The sequence below is a fragment of the Centropristis striata genome, chromosome 19 (assembly GCF_030273125.1).
Source record: "Centropristis striata isolate RG_2023a ecotype Rhode Island chromosome 19, C.striata_1.0, whole genome shotgun sequence".
NCBI lineage: Eukaryota > Metazoa > Chordata > Actinopteri > Perciformes > Serranidae > Centropristis > Centropristis striata.
The window spans coordinates 16949033-16974134 of NC_081535.1; the positions used below are offsets into that span (position 1 = coordinate 16949033).

Sequence of the window (25102 nt, forward strand, 5' to 3'; positions counted from 1 at the left end):
TTATTGCACAATCTGGAGATGATTGATCAGGTGCCAAGATATATGGTTGAGATAAGTGGAAATAATTATAACATTTTTAAAAAAGAGTAAATTTCCATGTTCTGCCATCTATTTTTATCTGATGTTTAAAGTGTTTGCTGTAGTGTGTTTTCAGTACTGGTATGGAGATATATAGGCAGGTATCAGATGTAAGTTATTATTTTAATATTGTGGCAATATGTTTACTTCAGCAGCAGTTGTTCTGAGTGATGGATGAATCAAGCTACGTACATGTATATCTTTATTAGCCAAGACATTTCTTAGCTTTAGCAGTGCGACCCAATTTAGTAACACATCTACTGCAATAGTTACCAAGAACTTAGGAAGGTCTTAACATCTTAACATTAAAAACATTGTGAAATTAAGGCTTTACAAATAGCTGTTGTAACTTAGTCCTAACATGTTATTTACAGCCAGTGTTGAAATTATTCCCCAAGTTGTTTTGTTACTAAAGCACATTTTTGGCTTGTCATCCATCAGATTGCACACTTCCAGAAGGAGTTGGATGACCTTAAAACAAGAAGCGCAAGAGCTGACTTCAAGGTTGGCACCAATGATGAGATGAAGGAGTTAAGAAAGGAGTCGGAGGACCTCCACATTTTCACCCTGGAGATCAAGGAAACTACAGAGGTAAGATCATGGTTAGAACACCAAACCATGTTCAGAAATTCTTTGGGCTAATCTAAATCCTTGTTGGCTGAATCAGACACACCAGCTAAATCCTACCCACAACAGCTGCCTCCTACTCAGAATGAAATGGCCCTAGAATAGCAATCACTGTCAGAAGTTTACAGGGGTATGATGAATAGAAACACCAGCATGTGTACAATTATCCCCTCTTGTGGATGGTGGAAATGATGCATAACGTTTGGGAATTCGGGTATCAAAAAGAAAGTTACGAAATTATGTAACTTATTTTCTCTATTCCCTTTTTAACTTTTGATGCACTAAAAATATTTTGTGCAGCCCTAAATGGTCTATTCTTAAAAGCCTGTTTATGGTTTATACTGTATACTTCTTGTCTATAAATAGTGGTGGAATGTAACTAAGTACATTTATTTAAGTACTATACTTAAGTTCAACCTTGAGGTACCTGTACTTGAGTATTTCTATTTTTATGTAACTTTATACTTCTACTCCACTACATTGTAGAGGTAAATGTTGACTTTTGAGTACTTACTTTTCAGTTCAAGGTTTAAAATGAAAAACATGATCAATTTAAAGTGATTAGACTTTAATTAAACCTCATAACAGTATATTAAGTAGTCAAAATGAGCACTACCTTGGTTAAATTTAAACACTGCTTAATATGCATTAAGAATAATAATAATAATTATTATCTAATATTATATTTGGAATATATAGCCTATAGCAATCTGAGTAGGTCCATTTAGCATAACTAGTACTTTTAATTTTGATACTTTAATTACATTTTGATGCTGATTCTTTTCTACTTTTACTCCAGTAAATTTTGAATGCAGGGCTTTTACTTGTAGAGTATTTTTTCGCACTATGGTAATAGTACTGCCTATATATACAATATACAACAAGCCTCTTAAATCTTATTGGCATTTCTCCTAAACAAAGTTAGGAAAACCAGTGGCACTCCAGATGACAATAGCAAATAATCAGCTCCACACTGTTTTGTTGTAATAGTTGTAGTCTCTTTGTTGAATCAAGGTTATGGTAGTATATCCTCTTCCAACCTTATTTTTTCTTTTTATGTTTCTCAGTCTCTTCACGGAGACATTGGTACACTGAAGACAACTTTACTGGAGGGCTTCGCTGGGGCAGAAGAAGCCAAGGCCCAGAGTGAGCTCAGCAGAGACAGAAATTACAGACAGCTGCTGTATAAAAAACCTCTGGACCCCCGCAGCGAGGAACACCTCAAGGTAAAATGTTTGTCTGAATGGACACTTTTTGAAAATCCTTAAAAATGAATCATCAACACCTTCATGTCTTATTTTATTCAAAAATTTTATTATTCAGGAGATCCGCAGGCTGTACCAGTACGTTATGTTTGCGGTGGAAGATGTCAATGACGTGCTGGATGTTGAATGGGAGAAACACCTGGAGAAGAAGAAAAAGCAGAAGTAAGCACAACAGAGCAGCTGTTTGAGTCTTGATACTGAAAATTTGTAGGATAAGTGTGATTTTTAAAGAAATAATTATCTTATTCACAGACACATGGTCGTGCCAGGGCGTGAAGGACTGTTTACTACACTGGCCAACAACCTGTACATTATCAACCAGCAGAAGAACAGATTGGACCAGTTGATTAAGCAACTCACTTCACTGCGCCTCTACAACAAGACTACCACTCCAACTATACACAGCAGTACTGCGACAGCAACAAACTCTGGGTAGGAGTTTGGATGGAGGAATGTGAAATGTGCAGATTTTGAGTTAGTTGTGAAAGACAAGAAACTTTCATATTTCAAGTTGACTTAAATGGGCAGCAATTTTAATCTAGAACAGTTTTCGAATAATTAAAAATGAATAAAGTCAACTTAGATGGTTATTTGTTTTTGTAACTGGGTGGCATAATAGCCAACAATATAATCGCCATAATCTATGAATTGCATAAAGATTGCACTAATTTATTTCAGTGTGGATGCTCTTCCATTATGTGCATCAGTGCACTGCAAATAGCTCATAGAAAATGGAGTTGTTGTTTGCAAAATAAACAACTCATGTCTGTGTTTTATAACAGTTTGGAAACTGAGCTTGAGAGTTTAAGAGATGCACTCCTGAAAACCAGGCTCGACAAAACCCCTCCTAAGCCTAAATCCAAATCTCCAGGTATCCATCTTTATATATTTTTAATATGATAATAATGGATGTCATGTTTCTTAATTTCAACTTCTAATAACCACAAATGTTTCTCCAGAAGTCAAGATATCACCAGTGAAGCAGTCCCAGCTGCGTAACTTCCTCTCAAAAGGAAAGATGCCTCCTGTCCGCTCAACCGCACCAGGTAGGCATAATGTCCTGCTTAAACTAATTTTACCATGGGTTACACTACATATCATACTATGTCAAGGTTTGGGAAGTAACTGGATACAAGTGACAGGATTATTTATTTAAAATACAACATATACGTATACGGTATATTTAATGACACTGCCAGGACACCATCAGAGATGACTATTTGGAAATAAAAGACCCAGACAAATGAGCTTAGCAAGATGATTTTTAAATATTCTTAAAGTCCAAAGTATTTAGAATGTGTTACTTGATTTGAGTAATCTCATAAAATATATTTAAAAATGACATTTTAAGGCAGGTATTCAGTAATTTGTTGTGGAATATGTTTCTAAAGTAACCCTACTATACACTATATATCTTTTTTGTTGTGTAAATTTGGAAATCTGTGGTTACATAAAAGTCTATGAGCTAAAAAGTCTGAAAAGGAGTCAAACCACAATTGTGTATTGTGTCATGATGTCCATGTGATTTAGGTCGACATTTTTGTTGTGACAACATTGTTTTAAAATATTATACCTCAGTTCTTGGCAATCTAGATGTGCTTCATCTCTTCTCTTCCAGCCAACCTGTCTCGCTCAGCCTTCCTTTCACCCAAATACTACGAGGACTTGGATGATGTGAGCTCTGCGTCCTCCCTGTCCCAGTCGCTGGAGCCTCACCCAGCAGATTTGGAGCAGGAGGAGGAGGAGGAACTTCAGACAGAGATCCTTCCCCTTCCCGTCATGCCTGCAGCATTGTCCACCCCTCGCCACCCCACAGTCGTGAGGACCCCCTCCATTCAGCCAGGCTTCGGGGCCATCCAGTCCACCCCTTTAACAAAAATTCATTCAGTACAGGGTATGGGCTTTGGACTCAGCCCAATTGCCAGCCCTGGTGAGTAAATCCCACCAACTGTTGTTATAAAGTTGTTTGGCATTCAAAGCCATGAGATCACAGCTTTTAAATGCCACGTGTGTCACAGAGTGCAGCTGTTAAACCCTCGCAGACATGCTTTGTTTCATAAATGTTCCTCACTGTTGATGTTGTTAATGTTTCAGTTCCAACCAACAAGATCAACCTCAGTGGGGCTGAAAGCACTGCTCTTGCCACAAAGACAGTAAAACATGGAGCCCCACCAATTGAGAGGACAGTCCCCGTCACTATCCCTGCCCAGCAGGCTGCAGCTACTGCTGCTCTACGCAGGCAGATGGCCAATCAGAAGACAGGTAGGAAAGACACAACATTGACTGCAATTCAAAATATGGATTTATTCCTTTATTTTTTGAATGTTAATGTAAGATATTTTAAGCAGTTATGGGGAACACTGTGTGTGTAAGAAGCTGTCTTTATAGTATCATATTGCCATGTCCACTATTAACCACCAGAGGGAGACACAGACTTTCTGACCAAAGAATGTGTACAGTGTGGGCCCCATAATATCTGAGAATCACTTACAAAATAGTTTCAGTAGAATTTACACCAGGCTTTATTAACAATTATATCAATAAATGGATTCAAATACACCTGTCTGGTATGCTCCTTTTTTAATATATGTATAATATATGTTTGTATGTTTTTATACATTTCTGTGCGTGAATTGCTCACACATGAATTTGTATGTGTTCCAGCTGTCGTCAGCACTTCCTTGACAGAGTCCACTTTGAAGACTGTTCCTCAGGTGGTCAATGTCCAGGAGCTTAAGGAAAAAGGTCCTCCTATGCCGGTTTCCAATATCATCAGGTAAAAAAAAGAAGAAGAACAAAAGACAGATTAACTTTGAGTATCTACACAGCATTACATTTTTATTGAATCAATTGATACATTTGTTTGCAATTTTTTCTTACTGATTAAATATAGAATCACATAGAATTGGCAAAACAGGCTAAAAAATATTTTTGAAAACCACCTTTTCAGTTAAAGGCAGGAATATGTCTTTCTTTGGTGTAAGTCATGCTGGAGTTTTTGAATACAGTACAATCACGTCATTGAACCCTGAAACATTGTTTTCCCTTTGAAGTGTGAAGTTCAAGTCTTACCCAAGTACTACAAAGCTTCAAAGTTAAGATATGGCCCAACTAGTTTTTATGCACGTCACTTTAAAGTAGACTGGAGCTGTTTTGCTACAGGTCACATTCTAATTGACATGTCAGATAAAGTTAATTGGGATTTAGAAATTTCCCCTTTATGTAATTTCTCATTGGGGTGGCATGTTAGGCATGTTATATAAAGTTATGGCATTACATCATGCCTGTGTCCACATGGATCCATTTCTGATACAGTGAGTAGACAGTCTGTCACTATGAGTCCTCACGGGGTTTAGTGTTTGTTTTGAGAGCGTCTCCCCGGCATTTATCAGGTCACTGCCTCCACCTAATCTTAGCCAATGCACACGACTGGCAGATGCCAGCGGCCTTTGAGGACGTCTTACATTTGCATTCTAGCTTTTTTTTAAATTTAGTCTTACAATTTTAATATACAGTTTAAAATTATGTTTTTAATTTCCTTCTCATATATTTACCTCTCTATTTATCTCTTACGCTAATCGAATGATTATAATGCTTTCTATGCCACATATGTATTAAAACTTACGCGTATATTATTATTGAGACTGGACTTCACTACACTGGATTTTAGATGAAACAATGAGTATGACCTCAAAAGGGCTGACTTTTTTTAAAGATGTAAATGATATGTTCGTATGCTTATTTTGTGTGAATTATGTAGAAAGGCCTTTTTACCCTTGTGTGCGTGTGGTATATAATACTGGGGTACTGATGAATGTCAACAAGCCAACCTTGTAATTTATAGTTTAATTTAAAAAAACGAAAACAATATGCTGCAGGATGGAGCCAAAACTGAACAGTGTGAATACTTGGACTGCACTGTGTGCACACTGTCTAATTGTCTCTTTTCAGACCATTATCCTCTTCACTTCCCTTTCTTCACGTCTTTCATTTGGCTCTTTATGCACTCCAAGATTCACACACTCTTGTTTAGTCCCTTCCGGTCTCCTGCACCTTACTCTTTCTGCCTCACTGGGCTGTGCTCCACTTTTGTGCTTGATATTTGGGCAGACCATCCATCCCTCCTTAGGGCTTTCCCAAATAAAGCCTACTCACAATAGCAAACAAGCAAAGCAAGGCATTGTGAGAGTAAGATGCTTATGAAAGTGGGCTTATTCACTTTTCAACATGAACATGCTTTTTATTTCACAGTACATTGATGGTGCAGAATATAGAAATAAAATAGTATTCTATTCCTATAGTCTAAACCATTAACTTTAAAGTGGAATAATATTCTATTTCTATGGTTACATTTAATTTAAAAAATACTAGCCAGCAATATAATCGCCATAATCTATGAATTGCATAAAGATTGCACTCATTTATCCTCCCAAGGATTTAAAATACCACATAGTGACAGATTTATCATCAGATGATAAATTATAATAGTAAATATTTGTCCAACCCTACATAAAGCTAATATTTGGTAGCAGAGACTGGGCCTTTGGTTGTGGATACCTAATTGTATTAATCATTAACTTCTGCTTAACTTGTCTAATTTCTAAGGTGTGTGTTGTATTTGTTCCATGTGAACAGAATGAAAAAGGACCTAAACATTTTCTCCTTTCCCTCTTCTTGTTCCCAGCTCATCAATACAAGATCCAGGAGCTCCAGCTTTTGTAGCAGTTTCTTCCAACCAGGCAAAACGAGTGAGTACTATATCCTTCAGCTGTCATTCATCCTGCCATATGCTTGTACAACCACACAGCTATATCAGTAAATAATTATCATTTTAGTGACATCGAACAATAAAGCACATGAAAATAATGTCAGCATTTTCAAAATACCTGAAACTATATGAGGATATTATTTTTTACACATATCAATCACCCCTACTGCAATTAAAAAAACAGATCTACTTCTCTTATCAACAGATTAATTGAACCGTTAAAACACACATAAATGTCCTCAATGTATTATTTCCATTTACATCCAGTTACTTAAATACTCAAAATCAAGCAAACTCCGTGTTCGTTTCCCTCTCCCTGCAACTTTAAAGAACATTCCGCTTGTGAGAATTCACAGATTGCTGACAGTTTTGCGTGTGAAGAGAGACTATTAACTGCATGGGTGAGAAATGTCCCAGCCCCCCTCCCATGGTGATGTTACAAAAATTCCAGTTGGGTGACAGGGGAACTCCTCGCACAAATTCAACACTGTTCGGGTCCAAGTTCAATTGGATTGTAATGACCCAAACATACTTTTCTCCAGCCACACGTGCACATACACGCTTGCCTTGAGACTGTTTCATAACCAGTTAAGAACTCCTTGTAGTAGATTTTAGCACTAATTGCTAATGTCTGTTCAATATTGTTTGTGCAGAATCCTACCCAGGGTATCCAGAAGATGGCCGCTGAAAGTACAACCACCCCACAGACAGGCTTCATGTTTGGTAAGCACTGGTTAGATTCAATGTGCATACATACGCTTCCTCTTACCTATTACTAAGACATGGGAACACATGAACACAAATTGCAATCAAGAACATGTGGTGTGCAAAATCCTGACATTTAATTTTACAAAGTGGCATCTTACATGATTTTTAACGACTCCATATACTTCTCTTTCAGGTCAGTCAGCTAAAACAGATGTTTCAGTGGCTCCTGCTAGCTCAACAGAGCAAAGCTCCAGCAAAGGTTTCTCCTTCGCATCAGGGTGAGTCAACTTATGAGAATTGAAGAAGCATTATAAGAATATAAAGAAGGCCTAAAAAATTGAATATTATATGTTCTTGATTGTCTGGAGTGTATACATCAATTCATTTAGAGATTGTTGTTAAGGTGTCATTTATTAATTTCTCCCTTCACCCCCGACTCTTAATCTAACCATACAGGTGAGTGGGTTGTGGGTGGAGGTCAACCGTCTGCCCACATATTCTATTTCACTCAGAGATGTGTGGCATCACAGAAGCTAAAGATGCTCTCACTTTTTGTTCACTGTGACTCAAATTTTCTTTCACAGGTCCACAGGCTTCAGTTTTGCTTCAGTTTCACAGGGAACTGGAATGCCACCAGGTAAAAACAATACAGCAACTTTCTGTTGGATGGCTGTAGGATAATATCAAATGCATGTAATGTTCCCTTATGTCTCTCCAGTGAAGGATGTGAGTAAATTCTCCTTTGGAAATGGCAAGATGATGTTTGGCCAGACTGGAGAGGAGTCATTCTCCCTCACCCCAAAGTCCACCTCCCCAGCTCTTGGCACTGCATCTCCCACCCTGCCTCCATACCCGTCAGGAGAAAAACCCACCTCTACCACAATCGCCCCCAGGATCGAGCCACAGCCCCTGAGGACAATTGGAGGAGAAACTCTGGGCTGTTTCTCTGGACTACGTGTAGGCCATGGAGATGAAGCAAAAGATTTAGCCACAAAACCTGCTGCTGGCTCTTTCACCTTTGGGGAAACTGGACTTGGTATGACCAAGGGAGCAGCACAGTTTAGCTTTGGTGCAGGTTTCCAAAAGTCTGCAGAAGAATCTACAGGAGTAGACTTGTCCAAGGGGGTAGCATCAGGCAGTTTGTTCAAGCCACCTGAACCGACCCCCAAACCGGCCTTCTCTGTTCCCCAGTCTAGCTTAACTGCCTCAGCTTCACCTACGTCTTTTAGCAGTCTTCTTGCAGCTCCTGCAGACTCCACAGTGGAACCAAAAGTTTCCCCACAACCCTCAGAACCCACCCCACCCCCTGAAAAAGAACCTGCTACTGCACCAGCTGCGGATAGCACCAGTCCTCTTGTGATAGCTGAGCCTGCAGCGGATGCAGCCATCACAGAAACTGTGGCAGCAGCCACAGTTTCAGCACCAACACCTGCACCTCCTTTGGCTGCCCTTACCCGAGAACCTCCCCCCTACTTCTCTGCACCACCTGAAGCAATCCCTCCAACAGCAGCCAGTGCAGCTCCCACAGCAGTAGCCACACCAGACAGCACCACCACCGCTCCTGTGCCCGCTTCAGCTGCTGCCACCCCTGCTGCAGCACCTGTCTCGCAGGTTGCTCCAACAGGTTTCCAGGTACCCAGTTCTGACAAACCAGGTTCCATTTTTACTCAACCTCCCCCTGCAATAACAGACAGCAGCTCCATTGGAGTTACACCAGTTATCATCACAGTTGCTGCTGCAGCCACCACTCCCACCCCTACGATTGTCAGCAGCACAACAACAACTACTGCTGCCAGCACTGTGTTTGGGCAACCTGCTGAACCTCCAGCTACCGCCGCCCCCTCGGCCCCCACAGCTCCCACAGCTCCCACAGCCTCCTCAGGTCCTGCAGCCCCAGCAGCCCCAGCAGCCCCAGCAGCCCCAGCAGCTCCAGCAGCTCCTGCAGCCCCAGCAGCCACAGGATTTAGCTCAACTGCATTTGGTGCACCAACTGGAGCTGGTTTTGGCAAACCTGTGTTCGGCCAGGTGGGTGGCTTTGGCCAGCCTGCCAGCAATACTGAAACATCTGGTGGCTTTTCTTTTGGCCAGTCACCATTTGGAGCGAGCTCCAACAGTGCAACTACTGGCGGAGGACTTTTTGGTGCTGCTACTGCTACCAATGCCAGTTCCTTCTCCTTTGGCACAAGCAGTGCCAACACAGCCAGCAGCACTGGCTCAGGGATGTTTGGACAAACCACAGCACCAGCATTTGGCCAGAGCTCTGGATTTGGGCAAGCGCCTGTGTTTGGGAGCAACACCACCACTTCCTCATCTACAGGATTCAGCTTTGGACAGCCCTCAGGTGAATCTGCACTTTCTTTTCTTACTGGTAAAATATGGAAAGAGATTGTGGCTTACAGTTTGTTTGTTTTTACGCTGAGTAATACAATCTAACATTTATGTGAAATGCGAAGGCTGTATAGCTATAGAAGCAAGCGTTTTGTAAGGATAAGACCAAGATCAAGTTATCTAAATCCTGATCCCAAGTGTCCCTTGACATTGGGTTCCTGCCAATACAAAGTCTAGTCTGTTAATTGTATTTACTTCAGTGTTGTTAAATATGTATCTGTATTGAAATAACAGTGAGAGTACCTAGATTACATTTCTGCCGCTCTCATGACTGTAATATGGGCTAGATCTAAACTATTTTCTTTTTTCTTTTTGTTGACTGATTCTCATTTTTTTTATTGTAAATTATAGTTTCACTGTTACTTAATGGCTGGTGCTACACTGAACCTAACTGACTCAAGACTTTACATGATTTCACCTCAACACAGCCTCCTCACTTCACCAAATTCATATTGGAATCCTGTGGCTATTTATAAATTAGGAAAATTAAACCTTCAGGCTTTCAAAGTAATTGGGTCTTCAAGGATCTCAATTTCAAACCAGTCAGCTGTAAAACAATGTCAGCCAGAGACGTTGTCACTCAAAGCAGTGTTATATTTACTAATCACAACTACACAGCTACAATTGCAGCTGTATTATGTCATTTAAGGGCAGTGGATAGTAAAGGAAGCTGTGTGAAAATATCAGCCCATTCAGCTGACCAGGAGAGAAGACACCCAACTGTGTGTGTGTAGTATACAGTCTGACTGAGTGGGTTGGAGGTGTGGGACTGGCTGTGAGAATTGGGACTGGCTGTGAGATCTGGGGTGGTGTGGCAGTCTGAGTAAGGAAGGTGCCATGAGGGGAGTTGTCCCATTCCTAAACATTCTCTAAATTCCCAACCCATTATGGGAATGTCTCTGTGTATCCGTGGACAGCTGATGTTCATGTGTCTGCTCAGTCTGAGGATTTAAAAAGGAGTTTAAGTTTCTAGAGTAAACTCATATAAAGTCAGACACTGCTATTTTTTAACACACCCCTTTCAACTAATTTCCTCTCCATTTTAAAGCATTGGAGATCATTTTAGCTGAGCAGCCTATAATCGTTTGCACATCTTTATAAGTTTTCCCCTCTCCAATCAACTTTTTAATCAAAGTACGCTGTTCTTCTGAACAATGTCTTGAACGACCCATTTTCCTCAGGCTTTCAAAGAGAAATGCATGTTCGACAAGTGCTGGCTTCATCCTTAAATAGAGGCCACCTGATTCACACCTGTTTTTCACAAAATTGATGACCTCACTGATTGAATGCCAGACTGCTATATTTTGAACACACCCCTTTCAACTGGTTGCCCAATAGCACAGCCTTAAGAGCGTGCATATCACGAATGCTGGGTCTTGTTGGTTTTCTGAGAATCTACTGCACCTACTGGTACCTTGTTTGCCATGTAGCAAAAAATATATACTAAAAACCTGGATTAATCTGGTTAGTCACATTGGACTGCTATTATATTGAACACTACTGTATTGGGGACTAGGATATTTATCAAGAATCACAGGCTACATGGCATATAGTAGTGCAGAGTTAACAGGGAATGTCTCAGTATTGACTGTATTTTTGTTTTCCTTTTTATTACAGGTTTTGGCTGCTCTTCCTCAGCCCCTGTGTTTGGCCAACAAGGTAGCAGCGGGAGTGTATTTGGACAGGTATCATCCACTGATTTTAAAAAGAACATTTTTTTTTTGTTTTTTGTTTCTATTACAAGTTTTATAAAATTGTAGGCTTAGAACTGCAAATGACTTATCTATCTTACCTATCTTAATAAATATGTGCTAATTTGCATATGTTTCCAGAACCGAAATTTGGAGAGAAAAAAAACAAAACAGGGTCATAGTTCTTGTTTCATTTTATCTTGTTGACTTATTAGAGTTATTCGAGTCAAGGGTTTTTACAGAGGGACTTTTGGATTTCTCTTTTTATCACTCCTTAAATCAAAAGTCCTGGGCAATTCAGTCATGTTTTTGGGAATAAAATATTATATAAATCAGGCTATGAATCATATATGAAAAAACCCTCTGTAAAAACCTTCGGAATATAGAAAGGAATTCAACTGGAAAGTTTACGTTGTGTAAATGCTACTGAAGTGTAGCTAGTATTGTCTGAGAAAAAAAAAACGTTTTTTAGAAAACAGACTGAAGATGTGAAATATAAAATTCCATACATTTTAAAATACACTTCAGCTGAATAGGGTAAAGCTTTTAAACCAATAGACATGAAAACCCTGTTGATAACTTATATTAAGACAAATATATTTTGAATTACAAGTTTTCTATTACGAGTTTTATTTATGAAAATTATGCATTTTTTAATCCTAATCTGGATTAAACATTTTGATTTCTCTTCCAGCAGCAGCCATCATCTGGTGGCACTTTGTTTGGCTCAAACCCAGCCAACACAGCAGGTTCTGCTGGTGCTGGAGGGTTCTTCAGTGGCTTGGGAGGCAAACCGAGCGAAGATGCTGCCAACAAGAACCCATTCGGTGCCAGTGCTTCCACTGGAGGGTTTGGACAGCCTGCTCAAACAGGTAAGCTCACAATCTGTGAAAAAAACATATCTTTATTCTAATTTATGTTCACATACTGTTGAATGAGTGTTACACCTTTACCATACCAGAAGCCAAATTAAAACAAACTTCATTCTAGTGTCCTTGAAAGTCACATTTAGCTGCATATTTCTCCTCTAGGTGCCACCAGTCTGTTTGGAAATAGCGGTGCCAAGACCTTTGGTTTTGGGCAGTCCTCCTTTGGTGAGCAGAAACCTAGTGGGACCTTCAGCACTGGTGCAGGGAGTGTCGCAGCCCAGGGATTTGGCTCCTTCACTAGTCCGACAAAAGCAGGTACAGCTGCCCCCAAGTGGCTTTATTCCAGCAGCACTGTGGTGTTTCAGTCCTTGTTGTCTCACTCTGAAGATACTCTCATCACCTCCATGAAAGATGTTTGCTTGTACTTTGCAGTAAACATTTTACCAGATAATTTCTCGTGCTTACATTTTCAGACTAGACTTGTTTTCATTTGCTGTTCATATGTCCCTAAGGGAAGGGATTCATTGTGTTAATTAGAATTGAGCAAAAGGCCTAGCAAATGTAAATATTATAGTTATTAGATATTTAATTAATTTTATAATTCCATGCAAACACACATCCACCTGATAGGCTTTGTATTAGTGATGTTTGATATTCTCTGTTTGACATTTTCTGGGGTTTGGCTCAGTCATGTGTGAGGTTCAGTGATAGTGGTATTGCTGTAATACAAACCCTGGTTACCTATACATAATCGCATTTAACACATCAGCTGACTCTTGACATTGCTTTCTCCTTTATCACCTGAGCTAGAGCATAGTCCTTATCTCCTCTCAGAAAGTGAGGAAGTCATGTACCGTCATTAGCTGCCAGACTACTGCTGATACAATGTTACCTCTCAGCTCTTTAAGTAAGTGCATATGCATATATGATACACAAAAATATTAAAATAATTTAGACACCTGATTTTCAAAAAGTTGGGATGCTGTGTAAAACATAAATATAAACAGAATGCATCAAATTAAAAACAAGTAGTAATCAAGTGCAAAAGTGCAGATTTAGACATTTCCATTACTTTTTTCTTTTTTTTTTAACAGCACAGTGCTGTAAACAGTTAAAATTGTAATGTAATTACATCAGATTATTCTTTTCAAGATGTTTTTAGGAATTCAAGTAACACTTAAATTTTAATGCAGTGTTTTTGAAGGTTTTAATAGTGCTTGGATTCTGAATAAAGTGCCTGAAACTGCTTTAAATGTAGGTTTAAAGGATGCAAAGTCTACCTGCCTACAAGTGAGCCATTTTGAAACATAATTTTGGTTGTTTATAGTACAATAGCATCTAACATACATTGATGAAGACATGAAACAATCCCTATTCTGTTCATACTGTATGTATTGTATAAACATATGTAATTTACCACAGCTGCAAGGTGAAAACGCAGCTTGAAAATGCTTGAAAAGTGCTTGAATTTGACTTTGTGAAAGGGGTTAGGAACCCTGTGCTTTGCTGATTCTGTTTAAAGTAAACATGTAAAAAATTAAAAAGGGACATTTTGTGTATTTAGATAATTTTCATGGTCTAAAGTGTGCCCATACACCCAGGCTCAAAGACTATTTAGCAGTTCAACCAATTTGGAGTGGATCAAGGGCAAATTAAATTAGCTGTAGAGCAACTTTAAGCATGAAGAATTAGCTTAATTCCTTCCCAAATAGATTAGTTGGTTTTCAAGATGTTAATTGAGATTCTTGTCTTTTATTTTAATTCTTAGTTTAAAAAAATGTCATTGTTGTATTAGCCATCCATGCTATCCCTCAGCTCCGCTGGGATATTGGTACCACTCAGCACTCTAATGCCCTATCACTGGCCCTCATACAGGGAATGTAATCTTGTTACATTAGCTCAATCAATTATTCAGTGGGGCATGCTGGTCGCCAGGCTGTAATTTCAGTACACCCTTTCTCCCCTGCCACTCCTACCTCTGAGGCTTTGAGCTGGTGTGAAGTATTCATCCTGTCTTTAAGCTGTCACACAAAACAGTGATATACTGTACTGTACACAACAAGACACAATATGGTAACTGTAGTCACCATCCTCACACAATAGTGGAAAATATTTACTTCTATTGGAAATATAAGAAGCAGAGACGAAGAAGCAGAAATGTTCAGCATTCATGAAAAGAAAAGCACCCTCAAAATAGATTTAACATACTGTGAATAGGCTATAGTCACATTTTTTAGCTTTTCTTTGCGAGACAGTGCTGAAGTCCACCCTGTATATGTTCTGCAGCTTTCTGTTATCAAACCTTTTTAAACACATATCTATTTTCCTCAATGCAGGTGGTTTTGGCAGTCCTCCAGTATTTGGGAGTCCCCCTTCCTTTGGTAGTTCCCAAGCATTTGGTGCTGGAGCAACATTTGGCCAAGCACCCTCCTTCTCCAGTAACATGGGTTCTTCAGCTGGTAAAGTGTTTGGAGAGGGAACAGCGGCTTCCAACATGGGAGGATTTGGGTAAGAAGCTGAGAAAAGATTCACTATGAAGTTAATTTTCCTTTAATCCTAATTTTCCAATCTTGCTTTCACTTTCTCAACCTACCTACAGTCTATTTTTAGTGTAATTAATTTGCTATAAAAGAGACAAAATGCACCATAAACAAAATTAAAAGATGAATTCGAATAATAACATTGTTATGGAATTTTATATAGAATTTGCAGTAAAATTATTATCCTACATTTTTTTGGCCATGATAATCATGTAGTGAAAGTGTGATATTGTGACAGCCCGGGTATAAATGTCTGACATTCAAAGCAAAAAACAGGAAATGTTTACTTTGAGGATGTCACCAAGCTTTTAATACAGAGGAGGGGAAATAGCAGCAGGATTTTGCTTGCAGGGTGGAGCAGCTTTTTTTTAATTTTTTTTAGGAGTCAGAACATCTGTGCTCCCTCCTGCTCAGTGCGCCATCACTAAGCATAACACATAAAGCAAATGAAGAGCAGCATTCACCACATTGTTAAGCCCTCTATTAACATTATAGTGATGATGTGATAAAATAAACCAAATGGAGCAAATTTTGGATGCCACATTAAAACCATCACACTGTAAAACACACACCCCAACTCATAAAACTGAGGTGGCAGGGGTGTCCCTAAAATTAAAGTTTTAATTTCTTAAGCAGAAAACTGAAGGTGCATTTACTGAAGGGGAAATTCTTTACAAATGCCATGAATTTATTCATTTATACTCCAGTGATTTCTCCAGCTTTATCAGCATTGTGTTTCCACCATGTGCATGTGCCCAAAACTATGGAGCCTGGTGCAGGACTAGATTATTCCCCTCAGATAATCTCACTCTGGGGTCATGCAGCCTGCAGATTAAACTGGCCTGCTCTCTCCTCCCTCTGTTTTGCTTATTCTCCCTGTTCTCTCCCGGGAGTCAGTGGGAGTGAGATTACAGTTTAAACCCCCAGTCTCTCAATCCTCACAAACACACACACCATCTGACACCTTCTGCCTTGTATCATGTTTATTCAAATTAAACAACATTTTTGTAATATCTCCTTCATATCTCCCCCTTTTCTCTCATTGTACAAATAATTTGCTGTTTGAAATCAGGGCTGCTAAATGCAGTCCAGTCCCATGGCTTAATATTTTATTTAGTTTTGCTTTGCTTAGTATCAGAGATGCATTTTAATTTAGTTGTTGTACCTTTGTGTCCCTGTTCACCACATCACATTGTCTGTGTCTGCTTCTCTTTTCAGGTTTGCCTCACCTCCCAGCGCCCCGTCCTTCGGTGCTCTAGCCAATCAGAGTGCTCCGTCATTCGGGGGCCTGGCCCAGCAGGGCCCTGGGTTTGGAAGTCAGCCCAGCGGCTTCTCAGGCTTTGGACAACAGCCACAAGCGGGAGGTGAGACTACTACTTTGGCAGCCCTTTTTTTCCACTTTCGTTTTCTTCCCTAATCTTCAAAAGTCTGCTTGCTCACCAGCACTGAGTAACATATTGCTAGTAGTACTTCTTCCATCAGTGAACAGTTATGACCACAAAGCATCTTCTACCAGTCTAGTATTTACTTCTTTTCATCCTATAGAGTTATACAAGCAGTGTAAACCACATTAAAAAATCCCCAACCACTTTGTAACAGTTTAATTTGTCAGTGCACTTCATTTTTAAAGATTTTTAGATTTTGGTAAGCTTTAAAATGCATACCTTATTTATTATAAAAAATACTTATGGAAAATAAAAAATATATTTGGTTATCCTTAACAAAATGAATATTCAATGATCGTAAAAGTAAGTAAACATATCTGTTTCCTACAACCAAACGTGTGAATTTTTGTGCATGACCCAAATTTGGTAGCAGAGTTCTTTTCTCCCACTTATTTCTGTGGTTTGTCTTTCTTTTTTCCCTCTCTTATCTCTTTAACTTGTTCAGTCGCGGTCACTTCTCTGCGACCTTTTTAGACTTTCTCATTAATGACATACTACGCATATTGTACATCAGACAATTATGTATCTTTCCAGCTTGTCTCTTTGGTCGCCGTGGGTGGCAAAGCTATGTCTGTGTCAGGTCATGTTAGGAACACAGCAGCAAAGATCTGTTTGTGACATGTAACTAATGCTGTGAAATGAGAATAGCATCAGGACTGTGTCTTTTCATCTTTTGTTACAAATTTATCTCATAATGTTCTATTGCTAGAGTCACCCAATTAATCACTTATTTTTCCTATTTTGTAGGGTTCCCTGCAAACACCTTTGGGTCTGGAAACCAGTAAGTGTCAACTCATTTAGTTTGAATATAAATGGACCAATCAACATTACTCTTCACACTTCTTGTAGAACCTTTCAGAGATTTATCAAAGATAAAAAAAACATGGCGTTATATTGCTATGTTTCTTTTCAATAGAAACAAAAATAATGTTTAAAAAACCTAGGAAGGCACCTGCAAAATGTTCTTGCCGACCTCCCCAAAACATAAAACCTCTAACCAGCCTACAACTTTTAAGATTTATTACCACCTCATCTATCCTCATTTATTACCTTTTCTTTTACTTTTTGCTTCTCTTAATTTGCTTGGACTCAGCTTTATTTCTATTGAAATGTATTGAAATGAAGGGATTTTTTGCCCGTATGGCTCTTTCAACTTCGATTGAAAAAAAAAAAATAAATGACAACTTAAATCTTAAATCTTTAAAAGGTGATCCAATAAATGCTGGACAATGCCACACATCCATCTCTGTGTCCCCCTGTGGAAAGACGCTGTCCCTGAAATGGGTGGTGCATGATTGAGCGCTGTTGTAGCACTTCCTTGCTAATTGCCCTCTTGTGATTAGATTTTCTTTCCGATCCTCCTGCTTCTCATTTTAAGTCTGTCATCCCTCAATCCCGCTTCCTACCTCTCCTTTTCTTATTCTGCTTCTCCCTCTGTTTGCTGCTGCGTGTCACATGGCAGCCAGTCTTCCCCGGGGTGTGTTCCAGTGGAATGCACTCTGAAGTGTGCAGGAGTGTGTGGAGACGAGGCTTAGCCTATTGGACACGTTCACATGCTGTTAATAATCCTTCCTCTCTCTGTCTTTTTTAGTTGTTCTTTTGTGACTACATCACATAGTACGCTCAGCTTAAAGCTTATTGTGATTCTTTGCTACACTGTACATATTTATTGGATGGCTTTATTATTATTTTCTTGCACATATGCAAAACAAGCCTCTCATCATTTAAAGATTTCTTCCATTGAACAATACAGAAACTCTTATATATATTCACTGGTTTAAAAAATAATTTAATTAACAGTGATATTTGATGAATTACACAAGACACAGTTTGTGTTTATTGTAAATATATGAAGCAGTATGTCCAGCTCTGCTTGTTTGTTAAAATTATCAATTCCATTTTATCTTTCACTTTCAAAAGATTTTGGTTGTTACAACGCTTTATTAAAGAATTATCATTCCCATGCTGACAGAAATAGTCAACACTCAATATGTGAATAACAGCTTAGAGAGCTCTAATCAGGTTTGTTGATGCTTGAAGTGGGATTGGTCGATTTAAGCATTCCATTTATCGTTCAGCATTATTTATCTATCTGCAGTACTATTGGCCAAATGGAAATCTGCCTCCGTCCTCCAGTGTCCAATCATATTGCCATTTATTTACAGGCCGTTTTGTTGTGCTGAAGATAAGCAGGCAGTGAAAGAAGTACATGAATAATTCAGAAAGATCCTACACAAATCTAATGAAATATATCACGTTTTTGTCCTCACATCATTATTATGTTAAATATATAGGAAATCTATAAGTTATACAAACATTCCAAATAATTATAATGAAATAGGACTGAGCAACATATTTATACTATATATATATTTTGTGTAATTAGACTAGATATCGCCTGAGATCTTGGATATCGTATAATTGTTAGTTTGGTCTTTTCCTAGTTTTAGGGTGTGCATTACAGTCAAATGTATGTAATTTTGTGAATTGACAAGACTGTTCTAGCAGTTGGATTATTTGCCATTTAGTCATTATATTCACATTTCTGATGGTTATTTAACAAACGTTTCAATCATAAATACTTGTATATAGTCAACCCTACAAGATAATCAATATCAATATTGAGATATTTGGTCAAAAAATATAGTGAAATTTGATTTTATCAATATCATCCAGCTCTATAATAAAATTAATCTACTCTGACGCAAGAAGTAGAAGCACATGGCTAATTGTACAGAATGATGTCATCAGACCTTCGCGGTGCAGGTTGGATATTTAATCTGACAATCCTTTCTTTAGAACACAACTTGAAAATTGCAAACATACTGTCTTTTCAGACCACAGGTAGAACTGCCAACGTAAGGAAACTGTCTTTTTTGCATCATCTGATCAGCCTTTATAAATATTTCTAAATATTTCGAGTGAATATTAGCCGATAACAGTCGCTGGCTGCACTATCGGAACACTCTTAATAACAGCACTATAATTGTACAGGTCTTTGGATAATTCTAATAATACTACTACAACTGGTGCCATTTAAATTATTGAAACTCTTTTTCAATAATCTCTCCCTCTCTGCTTTGTCTGTCATTTCTTCCTCCAGATCAGCCTCTCAAACATTTGCCAGTTGGAGAAGCTAGTTTTATTAAAGCTCCACGTCACTGCTACAGTACTTTCTGCAATCAAGCTCTTTGTGCCACATAATGGGTGAAGTAAAGGGGCGAAGATGGTGTTGCACTTTGGTTAAATCCAGTAAAGTAGAAGATAAATATTGAGATATTTTGTTTTGTAGAATATATATGTAGTATATTTTAAAAAAAGTTTTCAAGCAGCTGGCAAAGTGCAGTTCATTCTCTACATGTATTCATTTATTCATCTTGGAAGTTTCTGTCTGACCTTAGTATTTTCTTAGGACACAGGAGAAACAAGTAGAAGATGGGTTAGTGAAGTACCTAGTTGATCGGACCAGTTTTTTTGGAAAACTGGGAATAATCTTTTTGTAAAAAGGTTCACAGCCTTCTTCAGAAAATGTAGTACATTGTTGCCGTTTTCAGAATTTTTTGTTTGATTTTTGGCTTCTGGGTTCATTTTTAAGTTTTTATTTCTGCACATTTTAACATGGGAAATGCACAAAAAACATTAAGCTTCTCAACAGTTCACTGTTTCATTGAATTCTGTGAAATTGTTTTCTCAGTATGGCGATTAGAAATAAATAAATAAATACATGTGCACAAACAGAATTTACCAAGACTAATTAAACCCAACAGTTTGAACTGTCATAAAGACAACTGTGGTCTTAGGTGAATAAAAAGTTATATATTCCTTTTTCCAAAGATTTTTAGCAGTACATCCCAGCTTGATGTATATTTTTATTTGAAAAAGTGGAAATAAATGAAATCTCTCAAATGATTTGTCTGTTTAAAATAGTATTTTTAATGCAGCCATGTTATTAGCTCATAGAATATCTTTATTTGTCTTAGTGATCATGAACAAAAGCAAATGTTATTCACTAATATAGTGCTTCTTTGAATCTTGAAATCAAATTTAAGAAGCTTAAAGCATTAAAAATTATTAAAAGCATTCAGCATGCTCCTTAGATAACTGACAAAGTATAAATCTAATACTTCTGGGGTTTTTGAAAAACATTTTGTTGAATTAATGTTTTGCAAAATCTTTACTGAAACATCTTGACACAGCATTTCACCACATCACAGTTAAGTAGCCGGGTGTCACTGTGCTTTGTTTTTTTGTTTTTCAAACAGGAAAATGAAATCTCAATATTAGCCAAACAAAACTCAGTTTAATGTGAGGTGGCATGAAGAATAGCTTGGCAGCAAGCCCCAGGCCATGTGTACACGGTTCACTAATTAATGCTAAATCCTTGATATGCAGCTCATTCCTCCATCTTCAGTAAGGAATGCATTGACTCGCATACAGAGCTAAATTGGGCTGCGGGAGAATGCTGATGGGGATATATGGCTCCTATCAGAGCCTTGATGTTGTGGCATTTGGCCACCATCGACAGAATTACATTCCCGGCTTATGGCTGTGGAGCATGTCACTGTCACTCTGTCCATCCTTATCTCACGTCTCACACCAAACGGGTGGCAGACGTCCTGGTCGCACTGAAGTGGCACGGGAATGTCAGGGTCATAAAATGTGACCTGAACCCACCCACATGCTCAAATGGTCAAATCTGCATTCCTTAGTTAGAGTGACTGCAGAAAGCTGCAGGCTTTGTAGTTGTGAAAATAATTGGATATAAATAAATAGGGTTGGTTTTTTTTTAATCTTTATTTGTTTTTTAAGACACATAACAAGCATCATCATATACATGATCACAATGATGTTTGATCAGCACCAGCTCTATTTGATGTCTCAGGTGAAGAATTACAGTTGGCAGATTAAAGAGGCACACGGGCAGTTACAGAGCCCAAAGTCTGTAATGCTTTCAGCTAAGGCGGATGAGCTTATGTGATTTTCAGCACCCACTCCACAACTGGCCTCTATGAAAGCATTAAAGGCAGAGTGGTTTTTATTATCTTTATTAAATCACAAATATAAGAGAAATATTGGCAGTACTTCTTTTCTTGTGGCATGGTTCCTGATGATGGAAAGTCTCACAAACACTCAGGAGGATGGCAGCTGTCTTCATGGAATCCAGATAAAAATAGCTTAGTCAAAACCACCTCTCACCCCTCCCCCAACCCCACCTTCAGTCTCTGTGTTTTCCCAGCCACCCCCCCTCCCAGAGCGAGTGATGATTAGCAGCTCTTCAGCACATCCTGCCTGGCTTTGCTGACATACTCATCATGTCTGCATGTGCAGCTGCACGCCCCAGTGGGTGCATCTTTTGGGTCTTGAGGCATTTCTATGAACAGTGGTGAATGCTTCTGATTCTGGTCACTTCAGTGCCTCCCATGCATGTAGCAGCCAGGCTGTACAGGTCGCACTGCTGTGTGAGGCTGAGTGTTATCCAGAGCATTTGTGAGCACCAGCTCCTCTGAGAGAGCATGCTACAATTTTCCCTAATGGGTAATTTTGTCCGCGCAGATAATCCAAATCCAATAATCCACCAACAGACAAGGGAGACCTCGCCCCATGTCTCTCTTCTCTCTGCACACTGTGCTGACATGGCGGTGCAGAGCAGATCGAAGGCCTCCCTGTGTTTGGAAGAATAGTACCTAAGCATAGCCACTTGTTACAGTGTTGTGAAAAATTTAGAAGATTTCACAAGATTTTTTAAATATTTTTACAATCATATTTCAAATTCGGTTATCCCCGAATGTTCCTCAAGTGCACATACCAATACTCGACTTTTGTGTAAAATATTTTTACCAGACAAAAAAGTAAAAAAGCAAAGTCTTTGGTGTATACTTGGTTATTTACTATTACTATTTATTTCAAATACTATTTAATTATTCATTTTATTTGTATGTCACTCCTCACCTGCAGCTATGCATTTGTCTCTTCTTTAACTGCTGTCACAGTACTGGTAGTATTAAGTAGCAGTATGTAAGGACATGATCACTCCGTATGCCAGTATTCATGCTTAAATGCTAAGCATCGCTTTGAGCATTATAGCTGCACTGACACGAGCATCATGCATGATAAATAACACCCGAGCAGCTATACCAGTAAATCCATCCCAACCTCACAATCTTTAATTACCTACCTGACTCAGTTCCTCCTCTTTCATTCTCTTTGCCTCTCCATCTGACTCACAGGGATTACGCAGTTCAGTGTCATTACTTATCCTGATACTTCAAAGGAGCTTTATTCTGAGACTGTTAATTTCAATCAAACTCAATTTAGTTTTTTCCAAGTTTACACAAAGTGTCCAGAAAAAGAGGCCAGCCTCTGGAGACGAAGCCAGCACTCTACATTTACACATGAAACAACATAAACAGTTGCATGCAACGGCAATTTCAACACTTACTTTGCATGTGAATGGATTAGTGGGAATTGGTTTAAAGTCTTATCTAATAGAACTGGTTGTGGATGTCAGGTATTATCACAGATGTCGGGGGGAGGGAGGGCTTTGAGCATCACCAAAGCCGCACAGGGTTGCTGAGGTTTTTGAAGGAAAGTGGCCCCCATAAAAAAGTATTTCAAAGGTACTGTACATGACTTTCAGAACTTGTTTCAGTCTCTGGGATTGCCTCCAAATGGTTCTGGCCAGAGACTCAGTGCTACGTTAGGTTGCGCTAAGGTTGCTCACAGAGAAGACAGTGCTGACAGAGCTAACAGTCTTAATTGGTGTTAGCTTCTATAGCTCACCACAGTAAACTGGCAACATCATACACAGTGGGTCAGGACAGCATTATTAGCAGGCTAAGGGCGCTTTCACAACCCAATTTGGTAAGTCTGAATCAGAGTGAAATTGGTACTTTTAGTTTATTTTGTATTTAGTCTGGTTTGCTGTCAAAGTGCAGAAATGTAAGAAAAATATATATTTATTTGCAGATGGGTGTGTATGAAGGCAGAGTGCTGGGAATATACTCGCAGTATTGTTTCTTATTGGTTGGAAAGTTGGCGGGTGGAAATGTTAACCCGGAAATCAATAAAGCAACCAAGTACCTTTGAGTCTACCGGCCGAAGTCAGCAGAAGTCCAAGTCAGTCCTCTACCAGTCCTATTGCATCTGTCTCTCTGTGTACATCTCACAAAATGCCTACACTGATGGCCCACAATCTGCTGCGTTGTGGTTATTGTTATTGCGTCGCATAATGTTCACAGTGCAATCGAAACACTGGTTCGTTTGAAAGCAACTTGCAACTGTTCTTGTACCAGTTGTTTTGGTCTGCACTTGAGTACAATTGAAGCGACCAAATGAGCTGTAACAAGGGTTTAACCATACCAGAGTTCGATTGAAAGGGTAAATGGTAAATGGGATGCACTTATATAACACTTTTATCCAAAGCGCTTTACACTACACTCATTCACTTATTCACACACACATTCATAGCGATAGCCAAGGCTACCAGGGCACACTGGTGCCACCTGCCACCATTGGGAATTAATTCACACACCGATGAACGCAGCATTGGGGTTCAGTATCTTGCTCAAGGATACTTCGTCATGTAGGCTGCCATGGTCAGGGATCGAACCACCAACCTTTCGATCAGAAGACGACCCGCTCTACCAACTGAGCCACAGCCGCCCCAAAGGGACTACACTTTTGCTTGTGAAAGCGCCCTAAGAGTACTAACAAAGGCAACTTTGCTGACAGAGCTAACAGTGTTAATGGGTTGGTTAGCTCCTAGCTCACCAGAGTAACCTGGCTAGTACTCCTGTACCAATAACATAAGTCTGTTTTCTAAGGTGATGAAAAAACATATTTTCATTTTCAGCAACCAAAAGTTGATGTCTGATTTGCAGCCTGTCATCCACTTCTAAAAGTCTTAAACCCTCCTTTACGTAGTTTTCTCATTTATTATTTCATTATCGCTAACCACTTATCCTTAATTGGGGGAGAGGCGGGGTACACCCTGGACAAGGTGCCAGACTACATATAGACAGACAACCATTCACACTTTTATTGACACTCTCATTCACACCTACAGGCAATATAGAGTCAACTAACCTGCACATCTTTGGACTGTGGGAGGGAGCTGGAGAACCTGGAGAAACCCCCTCACTGACACAAGGAGAACATGCAAGAAGGGCCCCAAGATCCACTGCACCACGTGTCGCCCTTAATATTTGTTCTCTGTTTTATTAATGTTCATGAATGTCATGTACAGATCCTTTAATACTGTTCATTACAATTCCTTGTACTCCTTTCCAATACTTCAAATGAAAACATTATGAGAATAAATAAAAATGATACAATAAAGTCCAGAAGAAGGAACAGATTCCTTGCTTGCTCTTATGGTATCTCAAGTGCACTTGACTTTAGCTCCTTGCTTTGGACAAAAATGCTGTTTTTCTGTGTAGGAGCTGAGCCACAGCTGACTTCCCAGCATAACAACTAAATTCCCACTCAGGTGAGCATTCCACGTGTGTCTTGTGCCGGCATCCACTTCAAGCTTTAAAGGTCACAGTCATCATTCAGGTTTCATCAACTTTGACAGAACTGATCACAAAAGTAACTACGTTTTTATCTTTTGAGGTATAATTTAAATGCAGTGATGTTGATATGGTCAATGGAATCTGTTTTTGCAGCACAAGACTTGCATTCTTGCATCGTTATCCCTTTGAGAGCGTTTCAGTTGGAGCTCT

The 25102-nt window shown here is 39.1% G+C and overlaps 1 protein-coding gene across 3 annotated transcripts in view; it reads left to right on the plus strand.

Moving 5' to 3' along the window:
• Positions 1 to 24688, plus strand: part of nup214 (nucleoporin 214) — a 38811-nt gene extending 14123 nt beyond the window's left edge. The window contains exons 16-36 of one of the 3 annotated variants that reach the window (XM_059357320.1): positions 520 to 669; positions 1773 to 1931; positions 2029 to 2132; positions 2223 to 2402; positions 2753 to 2841; positions 2930 to 3016; positions 3589 to 3900; positions 4065 to 4232; positions 4635 to 4746; positions 6655 to 6718; positions 7392 to 7461; positions 7640 to 7724; positions 8031 to 8083; positions 8165 to 9787; positions 11452 to 11519; positions 12220 to 12397; positions 12557 to 12709; positions 14731 to 14902; positions 16153 to 16298; positions 17127 to 17160; positions 24445 to 24688. In XM_059357320.1, the coding sequence (XP_059213303.1) occupies positions 520 to 669; positions 1773 to 1931; positions 2029 to 2132; positions 2223 to 2402; positions 2753 to 2841; positions 2930 to 3016; positions 3589 to 3900; positions 4065 to 4232; positions 4635 to 4746; positions 6655 to 6718; positions 7392 to 7461; positions 7640 to 7724; positions 8031 to 8083; positions 8165 to 9787; positions 11452 to 11519; positions 12220 to 12397; positions 12557 to 12709; positions 14731 to 14902; positions 16153 to 16298; positions 17127 to 17160; positions 24445 to 24463 (4026 nt within the window). In that variant the 3' untranslated portion in view covers positions 24464 to 24688. Of the gene's footprint in view, positions 1 to 519; positions 670 to 1772; positions 1932 to 2028; positions 2133 to 2222; positions 2403 to 2752; positions 2842 to 2929; positions 3017 to 3588; positions 3901 to 4064; positions 4233 to 4634; positions 4747 to 6654; positions 6719 to 7391; positions 7462 to 7639; positions 7725 to 8030; positions 8084 to 8164; positions 9788 to 11451; positions 11520 to 12219; positions 12398 to 12556; positions 12710 to 14730; positions 14903 to 16152; positions 16299 to 17126; positions 17161 to 19482; positions 24425 to 24444 lie in introns of those variants that run through there. The other 2 variants (XM_059357318.1, XM_059357319.1) reach the window with 2 other exon arrangements.
• The last annotated feature ends 414 nt before the right edge of the window (positions 24689 to 25102 follow it).